The 23,764-nt window shown below is 42.7% G+C and overlaps 1 protein-coding gene across 1 annotated transcript in view; it reads right to left on the bottom strand.

The window, feature by feature from the left end:
* LOC137412430 (serine/threonine-protein kinase ULK2) overlaps window positions 1-23,764 on the bottom strand; it is a gene marked incomplete in the record, with an annotated part of 138,914 nt that overhangs the window by 101,762 nt on the left and 13,388 nt on the right. Inside the window, 3 exon segments of the mRNA XM_078782942.1 lie at window positions 3,236-3,268; window positions 10,252-10,293; window positions 19,051-19,143. Coding sequence (XP_078639068.1) covers window positions 3,236-3,268; window positions 10,252-10,293; window positions 19,051-19,143 — 168 coding nt within the window.

Raw genomic sequence — 23,764 nt, 5'->3', positions numbered from 1 at the left:
CTACCGCCTATGACATCAACTCATCCTGGGAATTCTTCCAAAGTAAACTGCTCTCTCTCATGCACAGATTTATCCCATCTCGTATTCAGTTGTCGTACCCTTACCCCCATCCATGGTACATTGAAGCTTTTGGTGAGGTAGTTGGCATGAAGCAACTTGCCTTCACCTTATGGAAGGCTAATCCAACTGAAGGTAATCTCTGTTCCTTTCACAAAGCTCAGAACAAGTGTGTGTCTACCCTCAGGAGAGCCAGGAAAGAATATCTCTCTACTCTCAATACTGAACTCTCAAATCTTTCTCCCTCCTCCAAATCCTGGCGTCGCCTGGTCAAATCTGTTTCTGTTATTTGTTCCCCCTCCATCCCCTCCCTTACCTCAAACGGCTACACAGCTGACACCGCACGTGAAAAAGTAGAATGCCTCAACCCTGTGTTTTCCTCAAAATATTGTGTCCCGAAAGCATCTCTCTCTGTACCCACCTTTCCCAGTCGAACACAGCTGCTCCTAGACGCTGTGTCTTTCTCTCCTGACAAGGTGGAGAAGTGTTTGTCTTGACTCTGATTCAGCAACTGGACCAGCCGGCATCAGCCCACGGGTCCTAAAATCCTGCTCTGCCGCTCTATCTCACCCTCTCTCTGTTCTCTTCACTCTCTTTTGCCCAAGGTCATCTGCCATCTGCTTGGAAATCAGCCAAAATCACCGCTTTACACAAAAAGGTGCAAAACAGATCCTTGCAACTACAGACCAATCACCCTGCTCCCAATAATCAGCAAGGTCATGGAATCCATCATTGCTTCTGAGATCAAATCCTTCCTCTTCTCCAATGGCTTGATCATCAATTTGGATTCAGACCAGGTCATTCTACTCTGGACATGCTGCTTCTGCTGTCTCAACAATGGATGGAGGTCCTCAATGCCAAACAGGAAATCAGAGCTGTCTCCCTCGACATATCACGTGCCTTCGATACAGTCTGGCACCCCGCTCTGCTCACCAAACTCTCCTCCTATGTTATCCATGGAAATCTCCACGCATGGCTTGCGGACCTCCTCTCTGGTCATAGTCAACGGGTGGCCCCAAATGGTTTTCTCTCATCTCCCCTTCCTGTTCAGGCTGGAGTTCCCCAAGGCAGCGTTCTGGGAACCTGTGATTTTTCTGGTCTTCATCAATGATCTCTCCAACTATCTGGAAAATCCTCTCTATCTCTCTGCTAATGACTCCACTCTCTGCCGCTCCGTACCTCATCCCTCAGATCGGCAGGCTGCGGCCTCCTCACTCTCTGCAGACCTGGACAAAATCACAGACTGGTCAAACAAGTGGAACATGTCTTTCAATCCTGACAAGCATCACACTCTTACTATGTCTCTGCGAAAAGACCGACTGGATAACCCTCCCATCTACTTTCTCAACAATCCTCTCCAAGAAGTTCTATCACTCAAGCTTTTGGGTCTCACGATCTGCCATGATCTTTCGTGGGAAAACCACATTTCCAAGCTGGCCTCCAAAGCCAGTCGCCAACTGGGCATCCTCCGTCGTGCGAAGTCCTTCCTTGGCACACCTGCGCTACTCACCACATACAAGGCTTTCATCCGCAGCTCAATGGAATGCTGTTCTCCCCTCTGGGCCAGGGCTCCTGCCTCACAACTTGCTCGGCTTCACGCTGTAGAAACCAAAGCTTTCAGAATCATTGGAATCTCCCGCGATGAAGCTAATGCCGAGGGCCTTTCACTGACTCACTGCAGGCAGGTTGGTGGTCTTTTTGTCTTCGACCGACTCCTTTCTGGCCTTGCTCCCCCAGCTGTCTGTGCTCTGTCCCCCAAATATTTCTACAAATATTCCAAATATTCCTGCAGGTCGCACAAGATCTGCTTGCAACCCTCTTATGGTTAAACTGCCAAAATCAAGAATCTCTATTCACCTTCACTCTTTCATTCATCTTTTGTCACACCTCTGCAACAAACTCCTTCACTCTCTTCAATCCCACTCCTCCCTCCACGTCTTTAAAACAGCTGTCCACCACCATCTCTTGTCTTCTCCCATCCAAAACCTTGATCTTTTCTACCGCCGTTAATTCATCCCAGATCCACTTTTTTGAAATACCGACTTCTTTCCTGGAAGTCCTAGCAATGTCCATGTGTTTGTTTTTTTTACCTTTGCCACCCCCACCGCCTTCCTATGAGTCCTCCCCCAAAGCCCTCTCCCTCCCACAGATCTCCCGATGTCCCTGTTCTCTGCTGTTGTACTTGTGTGCTAGTGTGCTTCCCTCTCCCATCTTGTTTCTCGCTCCCTTTATCATATGTTTTATGTTTTATGTGTCAGTTTGTCTTTTTGTGATCAATGTTAGCTATTACACGAGCCTCGATCTTGTATCCCCCCCAAAAAAGGAAAAAAAAGTGTTGCTCTCACATGAGCCTCAACTTTGTATCCAAAAATAAAATCGCCTTCATATTTAATCAATGTAAAACTTCCTGAATGTGGGAAAACCATCAATGCACAGTACTACACTAACTTGGTACATAATTAACCCTCTGGAGTCGACTATTAAATTGCGCGGTAAATTTGAATGCGTTTAGAGCCGATAAAATCGGCTTGTAGACTCCAGAGGGTTAAGTGAGACAAGGAATTCACAGTAAACAACCAAATACCATGTCCCAGGCTATGATTATGCGATTTGAAAAGACTTCCACAACCATTGACAAATCTCAACCAGATTTTGTGTGCTTGCTGTGGTGTGGGTATCCAGGATTAGGCCAAGAGCTTCGATAAAATCCCCCCTCCTTGTCCCCCCAAAAAGGGAACTATTGGTATTTGTGCATCTGTTAATCAAGAAACTGGCCCCAAACAAGGAAATGAGGCCATTTGGTCCATCATTGCCGTGGTGCGCTCGGGTTAATTTTTGTTACAGCTTCAAACATCAATCTTGTTGAGGTTTTACTAAAGTGTAAATAACCCGATGTTCATTGCTTGTATACCAATATACATGTTTACAGCTGTGATAACAGTTATAATTTATCGATCCGGGTATTTCAAAAGACGAACATTAAAATCAAAGAAACATAATTAAACTGGCCGAATGAAATAACTCATCCCACATGTTAACTTTTTATCTGACATTACGCTCCAATATTGTACTGTTCACCATTTTGGTACATAGAAGTTAACCAACTCAATAAAGACAAGCATACAACGACAATACACAACACACGAGGACCAACGATTATGAAGTTTCAATGCCTTACCTCCATCACAAGAAACACTGATGTGGGGGTCTCCTGCAGAACACAGACCACCGTAAGGTTAGACAACTTATAACTGTACTCTCCTGCAGAACACAGACCACCATAAGGTTAGACAAATTATAACTGTACTCTCCTGCAGAACACAGACCACCATAAGGTTAGACAAATTATAACTGTACTCTCCTGCAGAACACAAACCACCATAAGGTTAGACAAATTATAATTAGACAGATTATAACTGTACCCTCCCTCATCGCTACAAATAGGCCTTTGTTGCATTGATTTTCCGACACAAGGCTCCACATCAATCCACACGTAGTTCTTTCCCTGCGTGCAGCCCAGCTGGCGTTGGAGCTCAAAAATGTGCAACATGAAACCCATCAGCTCATGCTTGGGATGCACCACAAGAAAAGCTTTCCCTGCTTGGCTCATGCACTAAACTTAGCAGACACAGTTATGTATATGTTTACACACACTCACACTCGTGATTCTGTGAAAGCAGGCTTGCTTTCACGCAAATGAGAGAAGAAAGGGGGATGGAGCACACTAAGGCAAACAGGATAAAAGTAGTACATACATATATATATATATATATCATGTTGCACATTTTAAAATAAACAAAATGGCCTCCATACCATTTCACTTTCAACATCGGAAACTTAGTAACTGGATAAAACACACATAGGAATACACACACACACACACACACACACACACACACACACACACACACACACACACACACACACACACACACACACACACACACACACACACACACACACACACACACACACACCACCCGGTTCTACCGGGCTGTTGTAAATGAACTAGTTTGCAATAGTGTGTGGAATATCTGGGGAATTTGACAGGAATAACACACACGTGTGTATATATGTGGATGGTGTGTGTGTGTGCCATTGGTTGTTATCACTGTATGCAGGTTTCAGAAGGTGTAACCGAGTCCTCCCAGGTCTCGAAGTATCCAGCTCCTTCAGTAAGGGATCATGATTCATGGAGCAGTTTGTGAAGTTTTCTTATTCTCACAGTTTTGTTCCGAGGGTTCTTTTGAGGATCGTCACCGAGCCTTGAACAGCTTCCAATTGTAGATTATTTTTCCTAATATTCCCAGGAATGCTTTTTAAGATCTACAAGGTTCTTTTTTTTAATCATTCCCGTTGCTCTAATAATCTCTGGTACAATTTTGGCGTTCTTCAGCTTCCAGGATGTTTTCACTTCATTTTTTTTTTTTTGGTCTCGGTATTTAGTCATTTTCTTGATTTCTGTGTCGTTTAGGCCAAAAGTCGCTGTGGATTGACGCCACAAATAGCTTCTTTTCTTTTTTGTACCTCAGTACTATATCCGGCCGCAATGCTTTGTTTTCTATGTTCATGCTCGATGGGATCATTAGATCATATGTGAGCATTACTTCCTTGTTTTCAGTGATTGCTTTTGGTTCATATTTCCATGAGTTTTGTGGAACTGGGATATTGAGACTTTTGCAGATGCGTCAGTGGATTAATCGACATACTTTCTTGTTCCTTTGTGTGTACAGCTGCTCTGACACAAGTCCAACTTCCCAATCTGTCCAACTTTGTTTTCTAATACCTTCCTGCTCTCGTATCATAATTACAGTTGTGGGTATATATCTGTTGATATTTCGTTTTATATTTTTCTTTCTTTTTTTGGAATTATTAGGGCTGTACTCGTTTCAGTTTCTTGTGTGACATCTTACCATCACACCTGTCTTTGGAAATGTTTTGCTGGGTGGGTTAGGGATACTTTCTCTGGTTTGTTGTCTTCGTGGTTGCTTACAAATTGGATTCTGGAGTCTGTTGCACTTTTTACGTATTTAGCCCATCCTACAGTTGTCATTCTGTGCACTGGGTTGAGCTCAATCAGGCTGCTACCCCGTTCTCATCTCGGCAGGTACATTTTCAGGATGCATTGATTTTTGTTTAACATTTTGTGGACTGTGAGAAGTTTCCAAGTTTTGATATCCAGTTTATTGATTTGTGATTGTGACCAGTTTATTATTCCACAGCTGTAATGGAATACTGGTATTGCGAGTTGGTTTATGATATTGATTTTGTTCCTTGGAGAAAGGTATGTTTTCAGGATCAGCCTCATTCTATGCAGGTATTCTTTGATAATTGTTTTGGGCATTTGGTTATGACACATTTGGTGGCCCTCTTCTACTCCGAGGTATTTGTATGCTTCGTTGTCGAGCTCCTGCATTGTTGTATTTGCATCAATTTTTATGTTGTCCATTTTTGTTCGTCTACCTTGTATGATTGTGCACTTGGCACACTTATCCAGGCCAAATTCCACATGAATGTCGTTGGAGTACCGTTTCACTAATTTGAATTGCTCTGCCAATTTTTCATCGTTTGCTGCAAAGAGTTTAAAACCGTCCATGTAAAGTACATCGTCACCTTTTTGTCTCCGAGCGTTCTCTTATTTGATGTCAGCGTGTATCCGTGTCCTTGCTCATTAATTAATTTGCTAAGTGGGTCCAGGGCAAGGCAAAACAGGAGGGGTTAAAGGCCGTCTCTCTGGAAAATTTATCGATGTATCTTCACTCTTGGTATTTCAATCTTTCCTTCCGAATGCTGTAATATCAATATGGTATTCCATAGCTCCATTGCTTTCTCCATCAGGTTATTGGCCTATACTTGTGAGGTAGTTAGGTCTCTTCAGATTTTGGGATGAGGAAGGTGTTACCTACTGTGAGCCCCTCTTCCAAGGTCTCCTCCGCTTGGATAAGTTTGTTGAACGCTCAAACGTAGTGATTGTGGAGAGTATCTGGTTGCTTTAAACAGAAGTTTGGAATTCCACCTGGGCCTGGGCTTTTAAAGCTTGGCATTTTTGCTAGTTTTATTTTTTTTCTTCATTAAATATCACTTGAGGTATTTCCTTAAGATGTTTTTTTTGTCCCCCGTCACACCGCGGAGGGAAAGGGGGACTATGGTTTTCCCCTCCGTCCGTGTGTGCGTCTGTGCATGCGTGTGTGCGTGCGTGCGTTGAACCTTGTGAGTGGAATATCTTGAAAAATAAACCAACTACTCACTTCTAATCTGGTGCGCGACTGTATCTAGGCATAAGGAAGAACGCTGTTGAAAATTGGGTCGCCACGTCAAAATCCAAGATGGCCGCCACCATATATGTCTGAACCTTGTGAGCGGAATATCTTGAAAAATAAACGAACTACTAACTTCTAATCTGGTGTGTGGGTGTATCTCCAACCCACTCGCAAATATTATATCGACTCTTCCATGTTTTCTGCATCTTCCACTTTGTCAACTCACATCACTTCACCGACGGGGGACCTAGGCGTAACGCTTGTTCTTCCAGGTTTTGGATACAATCCACCTCTTTGTTGTGTTATTTTGTGTCCTCAGATTCCTTTCCATAAATGTTCAAGTTTATTATTCTCAGGGACATTGGACATGTTTTGCTTTTGTTTCCCTTGTTCACAGTATAATTTTTTCGGGTTATTTTCAAACATGCGGTTTTGTTTTCCCCCCTTTGTTGACTTAGACATCGTTTAAAAAAAAAACTTTGCATCTCTATATCTTCAAAACCACTCCATGGAAAAATTTTAAGGTGGCTCATTGGAAAGTACTTCCCATGGGGAATAAAATAAGTTAATGATGATGTCATAGTTGCCTTTATTATGACGTCATAAATCGACAAGTATAACACTTGATCCGATCAGTATGAAATTTCTCCGGCTACACCATTGTTAGACTATTGGTCTTGTTTCTTGTATGAGCAGTGATGCTGCAAAACCCATGTTGAGTTCCTTTGATGGGGATGATTTTGGTACCAATCTCTTAAGTGCTTTGTTGGTTCTCCCAACCAGAATTTTTGTCCATTAGCTGTTTTTTATCGTGTACAGTTGTGGTCTTTCCCCAAATGGTGTCACTCTCATCTCCACTATTTTGTTTGCCTGCTCTTCTTCCAGTCTTCATTGCTCCTCATCATCCTCATCCTCCTTCTCGCCTTCACCTCTCTGTTCCCCTCCGTCCTTCTACCTATTATCACCCACCATTCTCGTTTCAACCTCTCCAAATGTGCAGGTGTTTTCACTCGATCCATGATTGGAAGTCGGGTCTGTTCCCCCTCCTCATTATGGTGGTTCTGTGTCTCCTCCCCCTCTGTCTCATCTTCCCTTCGCTGCGGAATCCCCAGTGACGCTTCGCATTCCAAAGCCTTGCTTGTCACGCAGCCCCTCCCCGCGATCCATTGCCGCAATCTCTTTTCCACCATCCCTCTGTCCACCCATGGCGGGCCCTCGACTCCCATCCAACTCGTTTCTTCTGCTTGTGTTCTGGCCTTCACGTTTATCTCTTATTTTATTTTTATTTTAAGAACTTATATGCTATTAATGCAACTCTTTCAAATTTGTTTGATGCTCTGCTCTGATAGTCAATCTGGTCTTCTTCAGCTGGTCCATGAATCTAGCTCCCCTCCCGGCCATCCTCCACTGTTCCTGTCTTGAATATACTTTACAGAAGTAAATGGCCTCCTTCTCCACTATGTTACAACATTCTTTTATTAGATTCCTTGTGTTGAGCTTCGTTTTTGAGACAGGTAGCAAATCCACAGCCTCCTGGCTTGGTGCAAATCCCTGTCCACCTTGTGAGTTGTTTTTACTTCTCACTAGATAGATATGTATATACAAGTATACTTATAATGTGTATTATGAAGAAAGCCTATTTCTTTCAATTTCCTTGTGGTGTTCACTCTTGCCTATGAATCTGTTCCAGAAATAGGTTCCGGAACCGATCCGGTTGGGATGGAACTGAACCCAAATCCAGAACAGTTCAGCTTCGGTTCCGCATCACTGGCAGAACCAAATCAGTATGCTGTGTCAATACTCCTCATATGCCCTAATCAGTATGCCCTAACCCTGAACATTTATTATTTTTCCTGTCACTTCTCCATGAAACCGATGAAGAATCATCAGCCAGAAGGGATAAATTAAAGAGATAACTATGTCAACCTGACATTAATATACACTGCACCTTGGGTTTGGATACAACAGGCAATGAAGGAAAATATTACAGAATAAAGTAAACAGCAGATAATGCAAAACTACATCTTTTAAATAAACTTCACAAATGCCCCTGATAAAAATGAACAATTCATGCTAAATTGCCTCATGGGGGGAACAGGTGGTGTTAGCAGCTGTGGCACTCTCAGGATTTTAATCTTACCATATTAATTGATCCCAGTGTATCAGAGAAAAAAAAAATCAAACAACAGAAAGGTAAAATAAAGATTATGATGTGTGTATTTTAGAGATGTTGGATAAAAAGTGCTTAGCAAATCAGGCTCAAGTTCCTGTTTGAAGTGCAACAAGATAAAAGTGACACTTGACATCTTCTGATGAAGTTACGGAGTTATAGTATCAATTTTAACCATACGATATAGTGGGTTGTACACCATTGTGTTCGCAGTAAGAATCAAGGTATAAAGAATTTTGAAATTGGACAGGTTGTTGACACACAACAGCCTACTTTTTCCCAAAATCAAATGGATAAATGAATCCAGCTGATGGGGAAGCCGACCTTATGTCTCCCTCAGAAAGTACAGCATAACCTGTGAAGCAACAAGATAACCAGCATCTCTACATGATCGCAGTCAGTTCCCTTTTCAATCAAGAAGGTAAGTCACGTAACCTATACTAGACAACTAAATGCACCATCTCTGAACTATCCTGTCAATCTACAACTAGAGTTTCCTTCTAAAAAATATTTTGAAACATCATCATCATCTTGGGCAATCCAAGTATGACAGTCACTATGGTATGACAGTATCCCCATTTGATTTTTTTATTCAACCCTTCCATACTGGTGCTGAGAGTACAACAGAGGGTTGTGTAGGCTGTCGAGTTCATTGGATTATCACAAAGGGTTCTGTATTCTTCTTCAGTATTCTTTTACACGAGCAGCGACACGTGGAACATCTGCACAATGTAAAATGTGACCTCAAGTCCCCCACCCCCCCCCCCCCCCATACAAACTCCAAATCCTTGATATATACTTATACCAAAAACCAAGTTTGGGAAAAATCACATCACTGGTTCACAAGTTAGCTCGGTATACAACATACAACAGAAGGTATACAACAGAAGTTTTACCTAACAGGACCTCTGACCTTTGACTTCTTGACCCCATCATCTAATCAGTTCATCTTTGCATCATTATATGTATACTTGTACCAAGTTTCATCGACTTAGTTTGAGTTTGACTTGGTTACCTTCAGCAAGCTTGACTTTGTTCCCTTCAGCCGTTAAGTTATTGCGGTAATGAAAACCTTTTAGTCTCTGACCTTTGACTTCTTGACCCAAAAATTAAGTCAGTTCATCTTTGCATCATAATACATACCTTCACCAACTTTGATCAAAATTATATCACTGTTTCACAAGTTATCGTGGTAACATGATTTTTACCGAACATGACCTCTGACCTATGACCTCGTGAACCTAAATCTAATCAGTTCATCTTTACATCATTATACATATCTGTACCAAGTTTGACTTGGATCCCTTCAGCCTTTCTCAAGTTATAAACCTATTATAGACTCTGATCTTTGAACTTTAAACTATTAACCCCAAAATCAAATCAGTTCTTCTTTTCCTCATTATCCATAGCTGCACCAAGTTTGACTTGGATCCCTTTCGTTGTTCTCACGTTATCGCAGTAACGAAAACACATCACAGACTGACAACCCAAAAACATAAGGCCTCTGGGCACTTCGTCGTCAGAGGTATGAAAAGGGGGAACCTGTAGGGAGGCATGGCAATTGTGAATATGACAGCTCCGAGGAGGCCTTTGACTTCGCATAGCAGTGAGCCCCAACATGGCAATTGTATGATTTTTTTTTTTAAGTGGAAATTGTGCGTGGAATCAGGTGAACTGTCCAACAAATAGGTGTAATGGAATGTTACAGACAGACAGACAGAAGCACGAACAAGTGCATTATTATTATACAGACTAGACACCCACCTGACAATCATAGAGAGCAACGATGTTCTCATGTTCAAGCTCCTGGAAAGAAAACAACTGGACATTATTTTCATTCATTCCTAGAGATAGTTAGATACCTTGTTATAGGTAAGAGTTGTTTCCACGTAAGGGGCCCTTTCTCCTCCACAGACTGAAATTAAATAAGTCGTCTCAAAGAAGCTTTCTTGCATTTAATGAGCTCATATGGGAATGTATGTTTATTGGCTTTATGTTAATAAGATGCACTAAACAGTTGACTTGATTAAATTAGAATAGCCTGTTAAAAAGCTGACTTTAAAAAATACAATGAGCACAGCGTTAACTTTTGAAATGCATATGAGCACACCGATTCATTTTTACCCTGTGCTTGCGAAGCGAAAAAGCAGGGTTAGGCATTCGGGTATGTCCATGTGTGGCGTGTCTGCATTTTTCAAATTCATTTTCTCGGCAACCGCTGGTCTGATTAACACTAAATTTTACCATAGGAGCACCTCTGCCTGTATAATTTTTTTTATTCATAATTATGACGTCATAGGTCACGTGGTATGGACGACATCTTGGTGAAACGTTACACCTCTATATCTCCCAAACAACTCAATGCAAAAAGTTGAAAAATGGCTCATTATCAAGCACTCCCGTTGGGGAATAAGATATGTCGATGTTGATGTCATCGGTGCCTTCATTATGACGTCATAATTCAACAAGAACAACACTTGATCTGATCAGTATGACCAAAAAAATTTCCTCTGCAAGTGTTAGTCTGATGGACACGAAATTTGGAACATAGGAGCGACTGAATATGAATATAATTCTGTTTATATTCATATGCAGTTGAATATAAAATATGAATATAATTCTGTTGAATATAATTCATATTCAGTCGCTCCTATGTTCCAAATTTCATGTCCATCAGACTAACAGTTGCAGAGGATTTTTTTTTTTTTTTGGTCATACTGATCAGATCAAGCGTTGTTCTTGTTGAATTATGAACATAGGAGCGACTCCTGTATAATTTTTTAATGATAACTATGATGTCAGTCACGTGGTACAGGCACCATCTTGGAAAAAACAAAAAACGTTGCAACTGCATATCTCCAAAACCGCTCCATGGAAAAATTGAAACATGGCTCATTGTAAAGAACTCCGCATGGGGAACATGTTGTTAATGATGACGTCATTGGTGTTGTAATTATGACATTATAATTTGACAGGGACAACACTTAGTCTGATCAGTTTTAAATGTATTGAGTGTAATCTACGCAACATTTATATTAGAGAATATAAATTTATGATGTCATCGGTCACGTGGTCTGGCAGCCATATTGGATCAAACGAAAAAAAAACGTTCAAAACCATAAGAGTTGGAATGCATCAAGTTGACTGCGCAGGGTAAGTATTCTATGAATACCATCTAGTTTTAATTGTCACAGTGATCATTACCTCCACCACCGAAGGTGTTTGGAGGTTATGTTCCATGCCTGTCTGTTTGTCTGTGAATAGGATATCTCAAAAGGTTGTGGACGGATTTGAACAAAACTTGGTAGAGAGATTGAGTGTGTGACAAAGACAAAATAATCCGATTTTGGTTAAGATCTGGATCTGGGTACAGATCCGATAATTTTTTAAGCGATTCTTCACCATTTGATCCACCACGCAGTGACCCAGGTTACCGTGGTAACCCGGGTTACGCCGTGACGCCGCCATATTGATTAACCCGGGTTACCTCGTGAGATACAGCAATTCCAAAATCAGGGCCATTTAACAGTAACCCGTTCTCTCGTGAAGGCTAAAATGACCCGGAACATCCACACTGGGCATGCAGTTCTTCAATAAAGTTTGTTTAGATGTGATACCAAATTCAACAATCAAAATAAACCGGAAAATAATGCCAATACTGGCTATCCAATAGGTTGCGTACACGACTGTACCAGCGTAGACCGGCCCCAGTATAATTATAGATACTGCACGACGTCGCACTGAACTGAGTGATCAATCAATAATCATGTCACGTCATGTCACTGGCTGGACGGTAACACGTACTGTCCATACTGGACTAGAATCCTCCTCGGCGGTGCCAATTAGTGGCCCTAGAAAAAGATCATAACACACATTTTAAACGTTTTTTTTTTTGTTTTGTTTTTGTATACAGGATCGAGGCTCGTGAAAGAGCCAACATTAATCACACAAAAAGTCAAACCGACACAAACCGACACATAAAACACGAAAAAAGGGGAGCGGTAGACAAGATGGGGAGAGAGGGGGAAGGACACAAACACACAACATTTGAGAGCAAGGACATCGAGAGAACTGTGGGAGGGAGAGGGCTTGGGGGGAGGTGGGAGAGGTATAAAACATATGGACACTGCAAGGACTTCCAGGAAAGAAGTTGGAATTTCGAAAAAGTGTATCTGGGGTGAATTAGCAGGGGGTAGAAAAGATCAAGGTTTTGGATGGGGGAAGACAAGAGATGGTGGTGAACAGCTGTTTTAAAGACCTGGAGGGAGGAGTGGGATTGAAGGGAGTGGGGGAGTTTGTTCCAGAGGCGGGAAAAAAGGGGAATGAAAGAGGGAAGGTGAGCAGAGATCCTAGATTTTGGCAGTTTAACGATAAGAGGGTTGCTGGCAGATCTTGTGCGACCTGTAGGAATATTTGGGGGACAGAGCACAGAGAGAGCTGGGGGAGCAAGGCTGGAGAGGAGTCGGTAGAAGACAGAAAGACCACGAACCTGCCTGCAGTGAGTGAGTGAAAGGCCCTCAGAGTTAGCTTCATCGCAGTAGATTCCAATGATTCTGAAAGCTTTGGCTTCAACAGCGTGAAGCCGAGCTAGGTGTGAGGCAGGAGCACCGGCCCAGAGGGAGGAACAGTATTCCATTGAGCTGCGGATGAAAGCCTTGTATGTGGTTGAGGAGCTCAGGTGTGCCACGGAAGGACTTCGCACGACGGAGGATGCCCAGGAGGATGCCCGATGGAGGACTGGCTTTGGAGGCCAGCTTGGAAATGTGGTTTTCCCAAGAAAAATCATGGCAGATAGTGAGACCCAAAAGCTTGAGCGACAGAACTTCTTGGAGAGGATTGTTGAGAAAGTAGATGGGAGGGTTTTCCAGTCGGTCTTTTCAGAGAGACATAGTAAGAGTGTGAGATTTGTCAGGATTGAAAGACATGTTCCCCTTGTTTGACCAGTCTGTGATTTTGTCCCGGTCTGCAGAGAGTGAGGAGGCTGCAGGCTGCCGATCTGAGGGATGAGGAATGGAGCGGCAGAGGGAGGAGTCATCAGCAAAGAGATAGAGAGGGTTTTCCAGAGAGTCGGAGAGACCATTGATGAAGACCAGAAAAAGCACAAGGCCCAGAACACTGACTTGGGGAACTCCAGCCAGAACAGGAAGGGGTGATGAGAGAAATCCATTCAGGGCCACACGTTGACTACGTCCAGAGAGGAAGTCCGCAAGCCAAGCGTGGAGATTTCCATGGATACCATAGAACAGGGGTTCCCAACCTGTGGGTCGCGACCTCCCAGGGGGTCGCGGAGGGTGGGCTGGGGGGTCGAGAAGCCTTGGGAGAACTTGGTAGCCTTGGGAGAAGGGAACATTACCAAAACTTTCATTTCGCTGATACCTAGAACACACAACATAATGTTGTGCCGGTGGAGTTGGCTATAGTTTTCGCTCGCTCTTTTCGATGTGTTGCCGATATGAGATGAACATAGTCTATTTCCGGGTTTTTGTATTTACAGATCTGAAGCAATGGCTAAAAGGCACAAATACTCGGAAGACAACCTCAACATTGGCTTCACCACAGTACTCGCCAACAACGGCGTCGAGAAACCACAATGCGTCTTGTGCCATGTTGTCCTGAGTGCGGAGTCGATGAAACCTTCAAAACTCAAGCGTCACCTAGAGACGAAGCATCTGGAGCACGCAGAGAAGGATTTGGAGTTCTTCAAACGCCATGAGCTTCTTCTCAAATGTCAAAAGCTCGATGCTAGTGGGTCTTTTCAGCAACATAGTGCAGCAGCAGTGGAGGCCTCATATGAAGTTTCGTTGGAAATTGCCAAACACAAAAAACCTCACACCATTGGAGAGACACTTATCAAACCCTGCATGTTTAAGATGGTGAAGCTCGTTCTCGGGGAAGCCAGCGCGGAGAAGATGCAGCAAGTATCTTTGTCGAATAATACTCTTCAGAGGCGTATTTCTCATATGTCTATGGATGTGAAAGAGCAAGTTTTGGATGAAATCAAAGATTCTCCGTTGATCTCCTTTCAACTCGACGAATCAACGGATGTGAGTTCATGTTCTCAGTTGCTTGTCTTCGTGAGGTACATTCATTCAGACGACATCAAAGAAGAATTCCTCTTCTGTAGTGCACTTGAAACCACTCCAAAAGCTGTTGACGTCATGGAAAAGGTCTCTGCCTTTTTCATACCGAAGGCCTGCAATGGGGAAACGTGTGTGGGGTTTGTACGGACGGAGCACCAGCTATGCTAGGATCGAAGTCAGGATTCCAGACAAGAGTGAAGGAGCTGGCTCCCCAAGCTAAGGGCATCCACTGCATGATCCACCGATATGCTCTCGCTAGTAAGACGCTTCCTGCAACTCTGCGGGAAGTGCTCGATTCTGTGATCAAAATTGTGAATTATGTGAAGACTGGGGCACTCAACACTCGTCTATTCAAAGAACTCTGCAAAGACATGGATGCTGACCATGAGGTACTTCTCTTCTACACAGCTGTACGCTGATTGTCACGAGGGAACGTTGTGAATCGTGTCTTCGAGCTGAAAGACGAAATCATGTTCTTTCTGGAAGTGCAAAAAAAGAGAGATCTTCTGGCTCCCTTCGATGATGAAAGGTGGAATAAATGGGTTGCGTACTTGGCAGACATTTTTGACCAGCTGAACAAGCTGAATTTGAAATTTCAGGGAAGGGAAACACACGTTCTCCTATTTCAAGACAATCTACTGGCCTTCATATTAAAACTGCAGAACTGGCATCAGAAAGTCAATCTTGGGAACATCGCCATGTTTGAAAAACTCTGCGGAGTGATGGATGAGTCTGAGGGTGAACTAGATCAGTTCCTGAAGGATGAGATTACCGGACACCTTGAGTCCCTAGAAAAGGAATTCCAGCGATACTTTTGTAAAACTGAAACGGCTGATGGCAGGGGGGGGGGGGGCAGGGGGGGTCGCGTGTGTTTCGGGGTTTTGAGAAAGGGGTCGCGAGTACAAAAAGGTTAGGAACCACTGCCAGAGAAGGAGAGTTTGGTGAGCAGAGCTGGGTGCCAGCTCTGATTTCCTGTTTGACATTGAGGACCTCCATCCATTGTTGAGACAGCAGAAGCAACATGTCCAGAGTAGAATGACCTGGTCTGAATGGAAATTGATGATCGGAAATCAAGCCATTGGAGAAGAGGAAGGATTTGATATCCGAAGCAATGATGGATTCCATGACTTTGCTGATAATTGGGAGCAGGCTGATTGGTCTGTAGTTGCAAGGATCTGTTTTAGCACTTTTTTGTGTAAAGCAGTAATGTTTGCTGATTTCCAAGATGCTGGCAGATGACCTTGAGCAAAAGAGAGGGTGAAAAGAACAGAGAGAGGGTGAGATAGAGCCGCAGAGCAGGATTTTAGGACCCGTGGGCTGATGCCGTCTGGTCCAGTTGCAGAATCAGAGACGAGGTTTGACAAAAACTTCTCCACCTTGTCAGGACAGAAGGACACGGAGTCCCGGAGCAGTTGGGTTCAACTGGGTAAGGTGGGAACAGAGAGAGATGGGTTTGGGACACAAGATTTTGAGGCAAACAGAGTTGAGGCATTCGGCTTTGTCACGTGCGGTGTCAACTGTGTAGCCATTTGAGGTGAGGGAGGGGATGGAGGGGGAACAAACACCAGAAACGGATTTGACCAGACGCCACCAGGATTTGGAGGAAGGAGACAGGTTTGAGAGTTCATTCTTGAGTGTGGAGAGATAGTGCTTTCTGGCACTCCCGAGGGTAGACACACACTTGTTCCGAACTTGGTGGAAGGAACTGAGTTTACCTTCAGTCGGATTTGCCTTCCAAGAGGCAAAGGCAAGTTGTTTCAGGGCAACTGCCTCACCACAAGATTCATTGTACCACAACTCCATGGCATGGACAGGAGGAAGGGTAAGACAACTGAAGACGAGATGGGATAAATCTGTGCATGAGAGAGAGCAGTTTGCTTTGGAAGAATTCCCAGGAAGAATTGATGTCAGAGGCAGTGGAGATGGGAGACCAGTCCAGATGATTGATGGCTGCTTGAAGACCGTGCCAGTTGGCCTGAGTGAAATGCCAGACTCGTCGACGCTGAGGAGGCTCTCTGAGAATGGCCAGAGAGATGTCCACTTTAACAAGGTAGGAAGAGCAGTTAATAGTGTGTCAGAGATTACAGAAGAGTTGCAAGAAAGGGAAGGATGAGGACAAAAGGTTTGATGGTGATGGGATAAGGCACAGTGAGGGGTTCTTTGAGGGTTGGCAGAGGAAAGTAGAAGGTTGGGGGAGGTGGAGGTATGAGATGAGGTAGAAGGGAGATGAAATCGGGAGGAGGCAGCTTTGAGAAGGGGGTGGGAGGGGGGACCAGCAAGGAACCAACAGCCTGTCAATGCCTCAACATTAAAGCTAGGAGGTGCCTTGATTCACTTCATAGACGAGTTTGGTCTTCATTGGTTAGATTTTTTGCAGTATGCCGTCCTGATGAGGGAAGAATCAGTCCTCATCGGGACGGCATGGTGTTGAAGTCATAGGAACTCACTCCAATGGAGCAGGGGTCCAATTGTATGACCATGCATTCTGGCCCTTCGGGATAAGGATGCATGTGTTTTGATTGACCATGTGCTTCAGCCTTTGGGCTGAGGTGCATGTGTATGCTAATGGCACAGTCTTCATGGACTGTGTGCCTTGGCCATGGGGTCAAGGTGCACGTCCAAAGCTGTTTAAATGTTTGATTTTTTTACCTTTTTTATTATAAAAAAGGCACCTTCAAATGAGGCAAATAAGCCCGAAATATGCATTAGGGGCTCTGCTTGAGGTTTAGCCAATGGGGACCAAAGAATGAAATATCTGTCTGTCGACAGAGTGGAGGGCTGAGGCCTCCGGGAAGGAGGTGCCGCTTTGGTCTCGGACTTCGGTCAACAGGAGATCGGAACAACGCTTTTTCCTTCACTTTTTTCACTGTTTGTTATGTTGCAGCCATATGCTGAAATCGTTTAAATTCATTTTTTCCCTCATCAATCTACACTCAATACCCCATAAAGACAAAGAAAAAACAGGATTTTAGAAAGTATTGCAAATTTATAAAAAAGAAAAAACTGAAATATCACATTGACATAAGCATTCAGACCCTTAACTCAGTACTTAGATGAAGCACCTTTGGCAGTGATTAGAGCCTCGAGTCTTCTTGGGTATGATGCAACAAGCTTTGCACACCTGTATTTGGGGATTTTCTGCCATTCTTCTCTGCAAATCCTCTCAAGCTCTGTCAGGTTGGATGGGGACCATCTGTGGACAGCCATTTTCAGGTCTCTCCAGAGATGTTCGATTGGGTTCAAGTCAGGGCTCTGGCTGGGCCACTCAAGGACCTTCACAGAGTTGTCCCGAAGTCACTCCTGCGTTGTTTTGGCTGGGTGCTTAGGGTCATTGTCCTGTTGGAAGGTGAACCTTCGGCCCAGTCTGAGGTCCTGAGCGCTCTGTTTCAGGTTTTCATTAAGGATATCTCTGTACTTTGCTCCGTTCATTGTTCCCTCAACCCTTACCAATCCCCCAGTCCCTGCTGCTGAAAAACACCCCCACAGCATGATGCTGCCACCACCATGCTTCACCGTTGGGATGGTATTGGGCAGATGATGAGCGGTGCCTGGTTTCCTCCAGACATGATGGTTAGAATTGAGGCCAAACAGTTCAATCTTGGTTTCATCAGATCACAGAATCTTGTTTCTCACAGTCTGAGAGTCCTTTAGGTGCTTTTTTGCAAACTCCAAGTGGGCTTTCATGTGTCTTTCACTGAGGAGAGGCTTCCGTCTACCCACTCTGCCATGAAGCCCAGATTGGTGGAGTGTTGCAGTCATGGCTTGGTTTTTGCTCTGATATGCATTGTCAGCTGTGAGACCTTATATAGACAGGTGTGTGCCTTTCCAAATCATGTCCAATCAATTGAATTTACCACAGGTTGACTCCAATCAAGGTGTAGAAACATCTCAAAGATGATCAAGAGAAATGGGAGGCACCTGAGCTAAATTTCAAGTGTCATAGCAAAGGGTCTGAATACTTATGTAAATGTGATATTTCAATTTTTTTCTTTTTAACAAATTTGCAAAACTTTCCAAAATCCTGTTTTCTCTTTGTCATTTTGGGGTATTGAGTGTAGATTGATGGGGGGGAAAATGAATTTAAACGATTTCAGCAAAAGGCTGCAACATAACACAATGTGAAAAACGTGAAGGGGTCTGAATACTTTCTGAATGCACTGTATATGTATGTCTGTATGTCTGTATGTCTGTATGTATGTCTGTATGTCTATGTCTGTATGTCTGTATGTCTGTATGTCTGTGTGTCTGTATGTCTGTATGTCTGTATGTCTGTATGTATGTATGTATGTATGTACACCCACCATTAAATTTCCTTGGCTTACATTTTGACTGAAAATCGTCAATGTGAACATTCTGTTTAGTTAATTAACACAACACGGTAGGTATATCCTATTATACATTGAGAGAATGAATCTTTGCTGGAGTATTAAAGATAACTACTTTGCTCTACGCGAGTTTATTCATATAACACATTACCGTATACCTTGAGAATTCGAATTTCTTTTCCCAGCAGAGTCTGTGATTTTGCCAGGTTCTTCCTGCTTATGCACTTGATAGCAACCTCCTTGCTCTGCTCCTGAGGTATATAGGAAAGAAAAACAAAAAACAGGTTCAAATTCCACATCAAGCATTGCGTCGACTGTGTTATAATTTATCGTCTCATTTTATGAATAAAGTATAAACTCTTTAATCCATAAACCGAGGTCAGAACAAAAAGGTTTATCAAAGCACACCTGGTGCTGAATTTGTTCACAAACCTTTAAGTTTGCACAATGAATAACATTTTATTGGGTACAATTCACACAACAAGGTAAACATGTTTTTGTTACCCTATAGCCTTATTACCTGGCTTGTACAGATCAAAACAAACACACAATTGTCCACAAACCAAGAATGCATAATCGTAAAATTACTCAAACTACCAAAGGCATGCCCTTTGTCATTTTAAAATTTAAATTCAGATTATTCTAACTGACTTTATATAGCACTCAAAAGCTACACCATCCTCACCTTACATGACAATGAATGATCGACATTAATAAAGATTGTTCATTCCCAGATATACTAGAATCTACATGAACCAGAGTGAGGCTCTACACTGTGAAATGATCATTCTTGTTTTCTCTCGTATTGCTCACACTTAAGCTGGTGACGTCATTCACCTGTTGGTTCGTCATTGTGTAGGTCATCCAGATTTTAACCAATCCAGATCTGGATCGGGTTCACTCAAAATGGAGAAATATCTAACTGGAATCAGCTCTAGCTTATCTGATGTTATTATATTATAAGCAGAGCAGGTACCGGTATATCCAGAAATTAGAAGTTACTGGGGTCACAGATACACACAGGTGCCAGGAAACTTGCACTGACCCCCATGAACAAGCACACAAATGCGGAGCAGCTGCCTGACCCACAGTACCCCGATATCTACAATTATCTAGTAAACACTTCCTACTCCTACACAAAAGAGACTATGAAAGCTTACAAGAGCCTGGAAGACTGCAAATATTTTGTGGCCTGATGAGTTCATAAGATGCAGACTTTGAATGTGCCAGAGGAACAGAGGTTGATGGTGATGTCCAAATGTAACCAGCAATGTATGCTTGTAAACACGCTGGCTTGTCTTAAAACTCTGTTGGGCTGATTGACTCGTGTGACAGTGCTCTATTATCCTGTGAATGGGGGAATTTGACATGTTCTGTGTCTTACCGGGTGCAAACACACAGTATGGCACAAAAAATAAAAATAAAAACACCTTTAGAGGCCATTTTTCCCCGCAAGCGGGGGTTGGCCTTTTTCGGGGATCGTGGTTGTCGTTGTTGTTTTTTTTGGTCCCCTTTTTGAAGCAATGTTTTACGGTCAGATGCCCTTCCTGCCGCCAACCCTTTATATCGCCTTTTTACGACAAACAGGGAATTACCAGTGAACTGGTACTCAATTAGCCGACCTCGGAAGGATGACAGGCTGAGTCAACCCCCCTGGCGTTAATTCAGCGATCGACCGGGATTCAAACCCAGGATCCTAGGATCCTAAGCTGGCACCCTAGCCGCTAGCCCAACACCAGGCTTGTATGGTTGTATGTACAGTATGGCACAATCGGGGAATAAACGATCCAGTCAGACCTTGGGAGGTGTCATGTTATTTCAACCCATAACCATGAGGATATGCCACACTTCTATCAACTGGTTACTCAATGGAGTCCCAGCTCTTTTACAATCCCATTTGAGACAACCCTGATCACCTAATGGTCCAGATTAGCATTGTTGGTAAAGTCTACGCTTACACATGAATGGAGAGTGTGTACCGGGATGCTGTACGATATATAATAATGAGCCGTGCTGACACGTCGCTTCACTGATGGATTTAAGCAAAAGACAGCATGTTGTACTTCACCAACATAAAGCAAGCACATCTATCTGCGAGCCTCAATGAGGATGTAACATGAGGCGAAACACATGAAAAAAAAATGAAAAAAAAAGACAACAAACACGAACAGGAGCGGCAGAAAGTGTCATGTTATCCTTCCTGGGGTATATAGATTACAGTAGATCTAGGCTTGGGTTTGTCAGTCTGTGGGGTACACAAAAAAACATATAATGCCTCAAGAACGTTGGGTTTCTTCCCTTTCAGTTTAGTGTTAAACATGAGTAGTGACTGTTAAGATTGTTTTGTAATGACATTAACAATACTAGTGAGGTACCCGTGCTACGCATGGGTGGGAGGCCAGAAGCAAACAGACAATGCAGAAACGGCGAATGCTAAAGCATGAAACCAATAAATTCCACATTACTGTAGCACCTTCAGTTGCACGTCAGACATGGACAGCAAGTTCGTGAAGGACTTCCATGAAAAACGTACCCCTTGGCAAACAAACGGGTACGTTTGTTCCATACCCAGTCAATGGCGAATCTGCATATGGCGATCCGCGAATTCACGTTTAGAAAGTAGAAACCGTCACGGCATTTCGTCTTTCACTTAAATATCGTAATTTCACTTAAAAGTAGATATCTTTTTTCATTCCAAACAGCACAACTCCAATCACAAGTTAAATAGCATTAATATAAAAAATAAACTTTTAACAACATTCGTGACATAAACAAATATTTAAATCCTGATGTGAAGTTCCGTACGGTTGGGTGAATACAATTACGAATTCAAAATCGTAATTGTATTCACTCAATTCCAATCATCAATTGATACTTCAACAAAACGATTAACATGATTAACGTTTAACGATTTAACATTACGATTGAATGACGGTTGTATTTGGATATTATCAAACTCGTGCATTGCCGTCATCTGCCCACTTCCTCATTCGCGGCAGGTTCATAATTGTCATCAAAATCTAAACAGTATTTGTAGAATTTCAATAAAAGCCACATCACTGTTCATATCGGTAAATATTATTCCATCGTGTTTGGAAAAACTGGAAAATTGGAAAAATTAGAAAAATTGGAAAAACAATATATCCTATTTTACTCCCAGGGGTCCCAGGAATGCCCACCCAAAATATCGTTGCAATCAGCTGAGCTGTTTTTGCGGTACCTTCGAACGGACAGACGGACATTTGGTGAATTATAGTAAGATGTTATTATTACCTCCGCCACCAAAGGTGGATGGAGGTTAGGTTTTCACCCCTGTCTGTCTGTCTGTCTGTTTGTCTGTTTGTTTGTTACTTGCCGGAAAAGATTCCGGCAAGTATGTTGGTTGGTTGGTTTGTCTGTCTGTCTGTTTGTTTGTTTGTGCGCAGTACTAGGTCTACATCGTTGCACATAGAATCGCCATACTTTACACACACATATTTGTCTTGCCCTGAAATAGACTGCACCCAATTTTTAACTATCTTGGCCCAAGGCCTCCATTATGACGTAATAATTCGATAATTCGATAACTACAAAACCTCATCCGATCAAGATGCAATTTCTTGAGCGCCATGTCGGCATAAACTGGTGGAGAAAAAATAATAATGATGACGTCATCGGTCACGTGGTTCGGCTGCCATCTTGGAAAAACCAAAAATCTTTACAGCTCTATATCTCCGAAAGTGCTGAATAGAAAAAATTGAGACATGGCTCATTGTAAAGAACTCTCCATGGGGAATAAATATGTTAATGATGATGTCATAGGTGCCTCCATTATGACGTCATAATTCGACAAGTACAAAACTTCATCCGATCAAGATGAAATTTCTTGAGCATAATCTAGGAATATATTAGTTTAGAAAACAAATGATGACGTCATTGGTCACATGGTTCGGCCGCCATCTTGGAAAAACCGAAAAACTTGATCCACAATGGCCAATGAAAAAAAAAAAGTACATTCCGGCAAGTCCTCGGTCTCTGACCGATTTTTCATTTGTTTATCCATTTGTTTGTTAACAAGATATCTCAAAAAGTTGCGGATGGATTCGGACGAAAAGGTAGCGTATGTGGCAAGGACGAAATAATTAGATTTTGGTGAACATCAGGATACGGGTCCGGCTACTAGAATTTTTAAATGATTCTTCAACATTGGGAGATAGGGCCAAAAACGATACATGGCAGGATATCTCAAAAATGTATGGACGGATTTGGACGAAACTTTGTGGACAGGTTGTGTGTGTGTGACAAGGAATTGTCAATTCGATTTTGGTGAAGATCTGAATATGGATACGGATATAAACAACACAACAACAGGCATTTTAAGGCCATAGATATGGTACAAGATTCGGACATGAGAATTATTTAATTTTTGAAGTGATTCTTCACCATTGAGTGATAGGGCTAAAACCAACATATAGCAGGATATCTCAAAATATTATGGACGGATTTGGACGAAAATTGGTGGACAGGTTGGCTGTACGACAAGGAAGAATCAATTCAATTTTGGTGAAGATCCAGATCTGTATCTGGATAGTATAATTTTTAAAGTGATTCTTCAACATTGGGAGATAGGACCAAAAACAATACAAAGCAGGATATCTCAAAAAGTTGTGGACGGCTGATTTTGATTAAATGCGATTCTGTATTGTGATTTTCTTCGCTTATTTTTCGTACTTCGTACTTTCGTACTTCGTATTCTGTACTTCGCTTATTTTTCAAGATATTCCGCTCACAAGGTTCAGACATACATGGCGGCGGCCATCTTGGATTTTGACGTGGCGACCCAATTTTCAATAGCGTTCTTCCTTGTGCCTAGATACACCCAAACACCAGATT

Source organism: Myxine glutinosa, chromosome 8, assembly GCF_964187855.1.
Source record: "Myxine glutinosa chromosome 8, kmMyxGlut1.1, whole genome shotgun sequence".
In the NCBI taxonomy this organism is placed as follows: domain Eukaryota; kingdom Metazoa; phylum Chordata; class Myxini; order Myxiniformes; family Myxinidae; genus Myxine; species Myxine glutinosa.
Note: the sequence above shows the minus strand (reverse complement) of the source record. Positions and strands in the feature narration are given on the sequence as shown.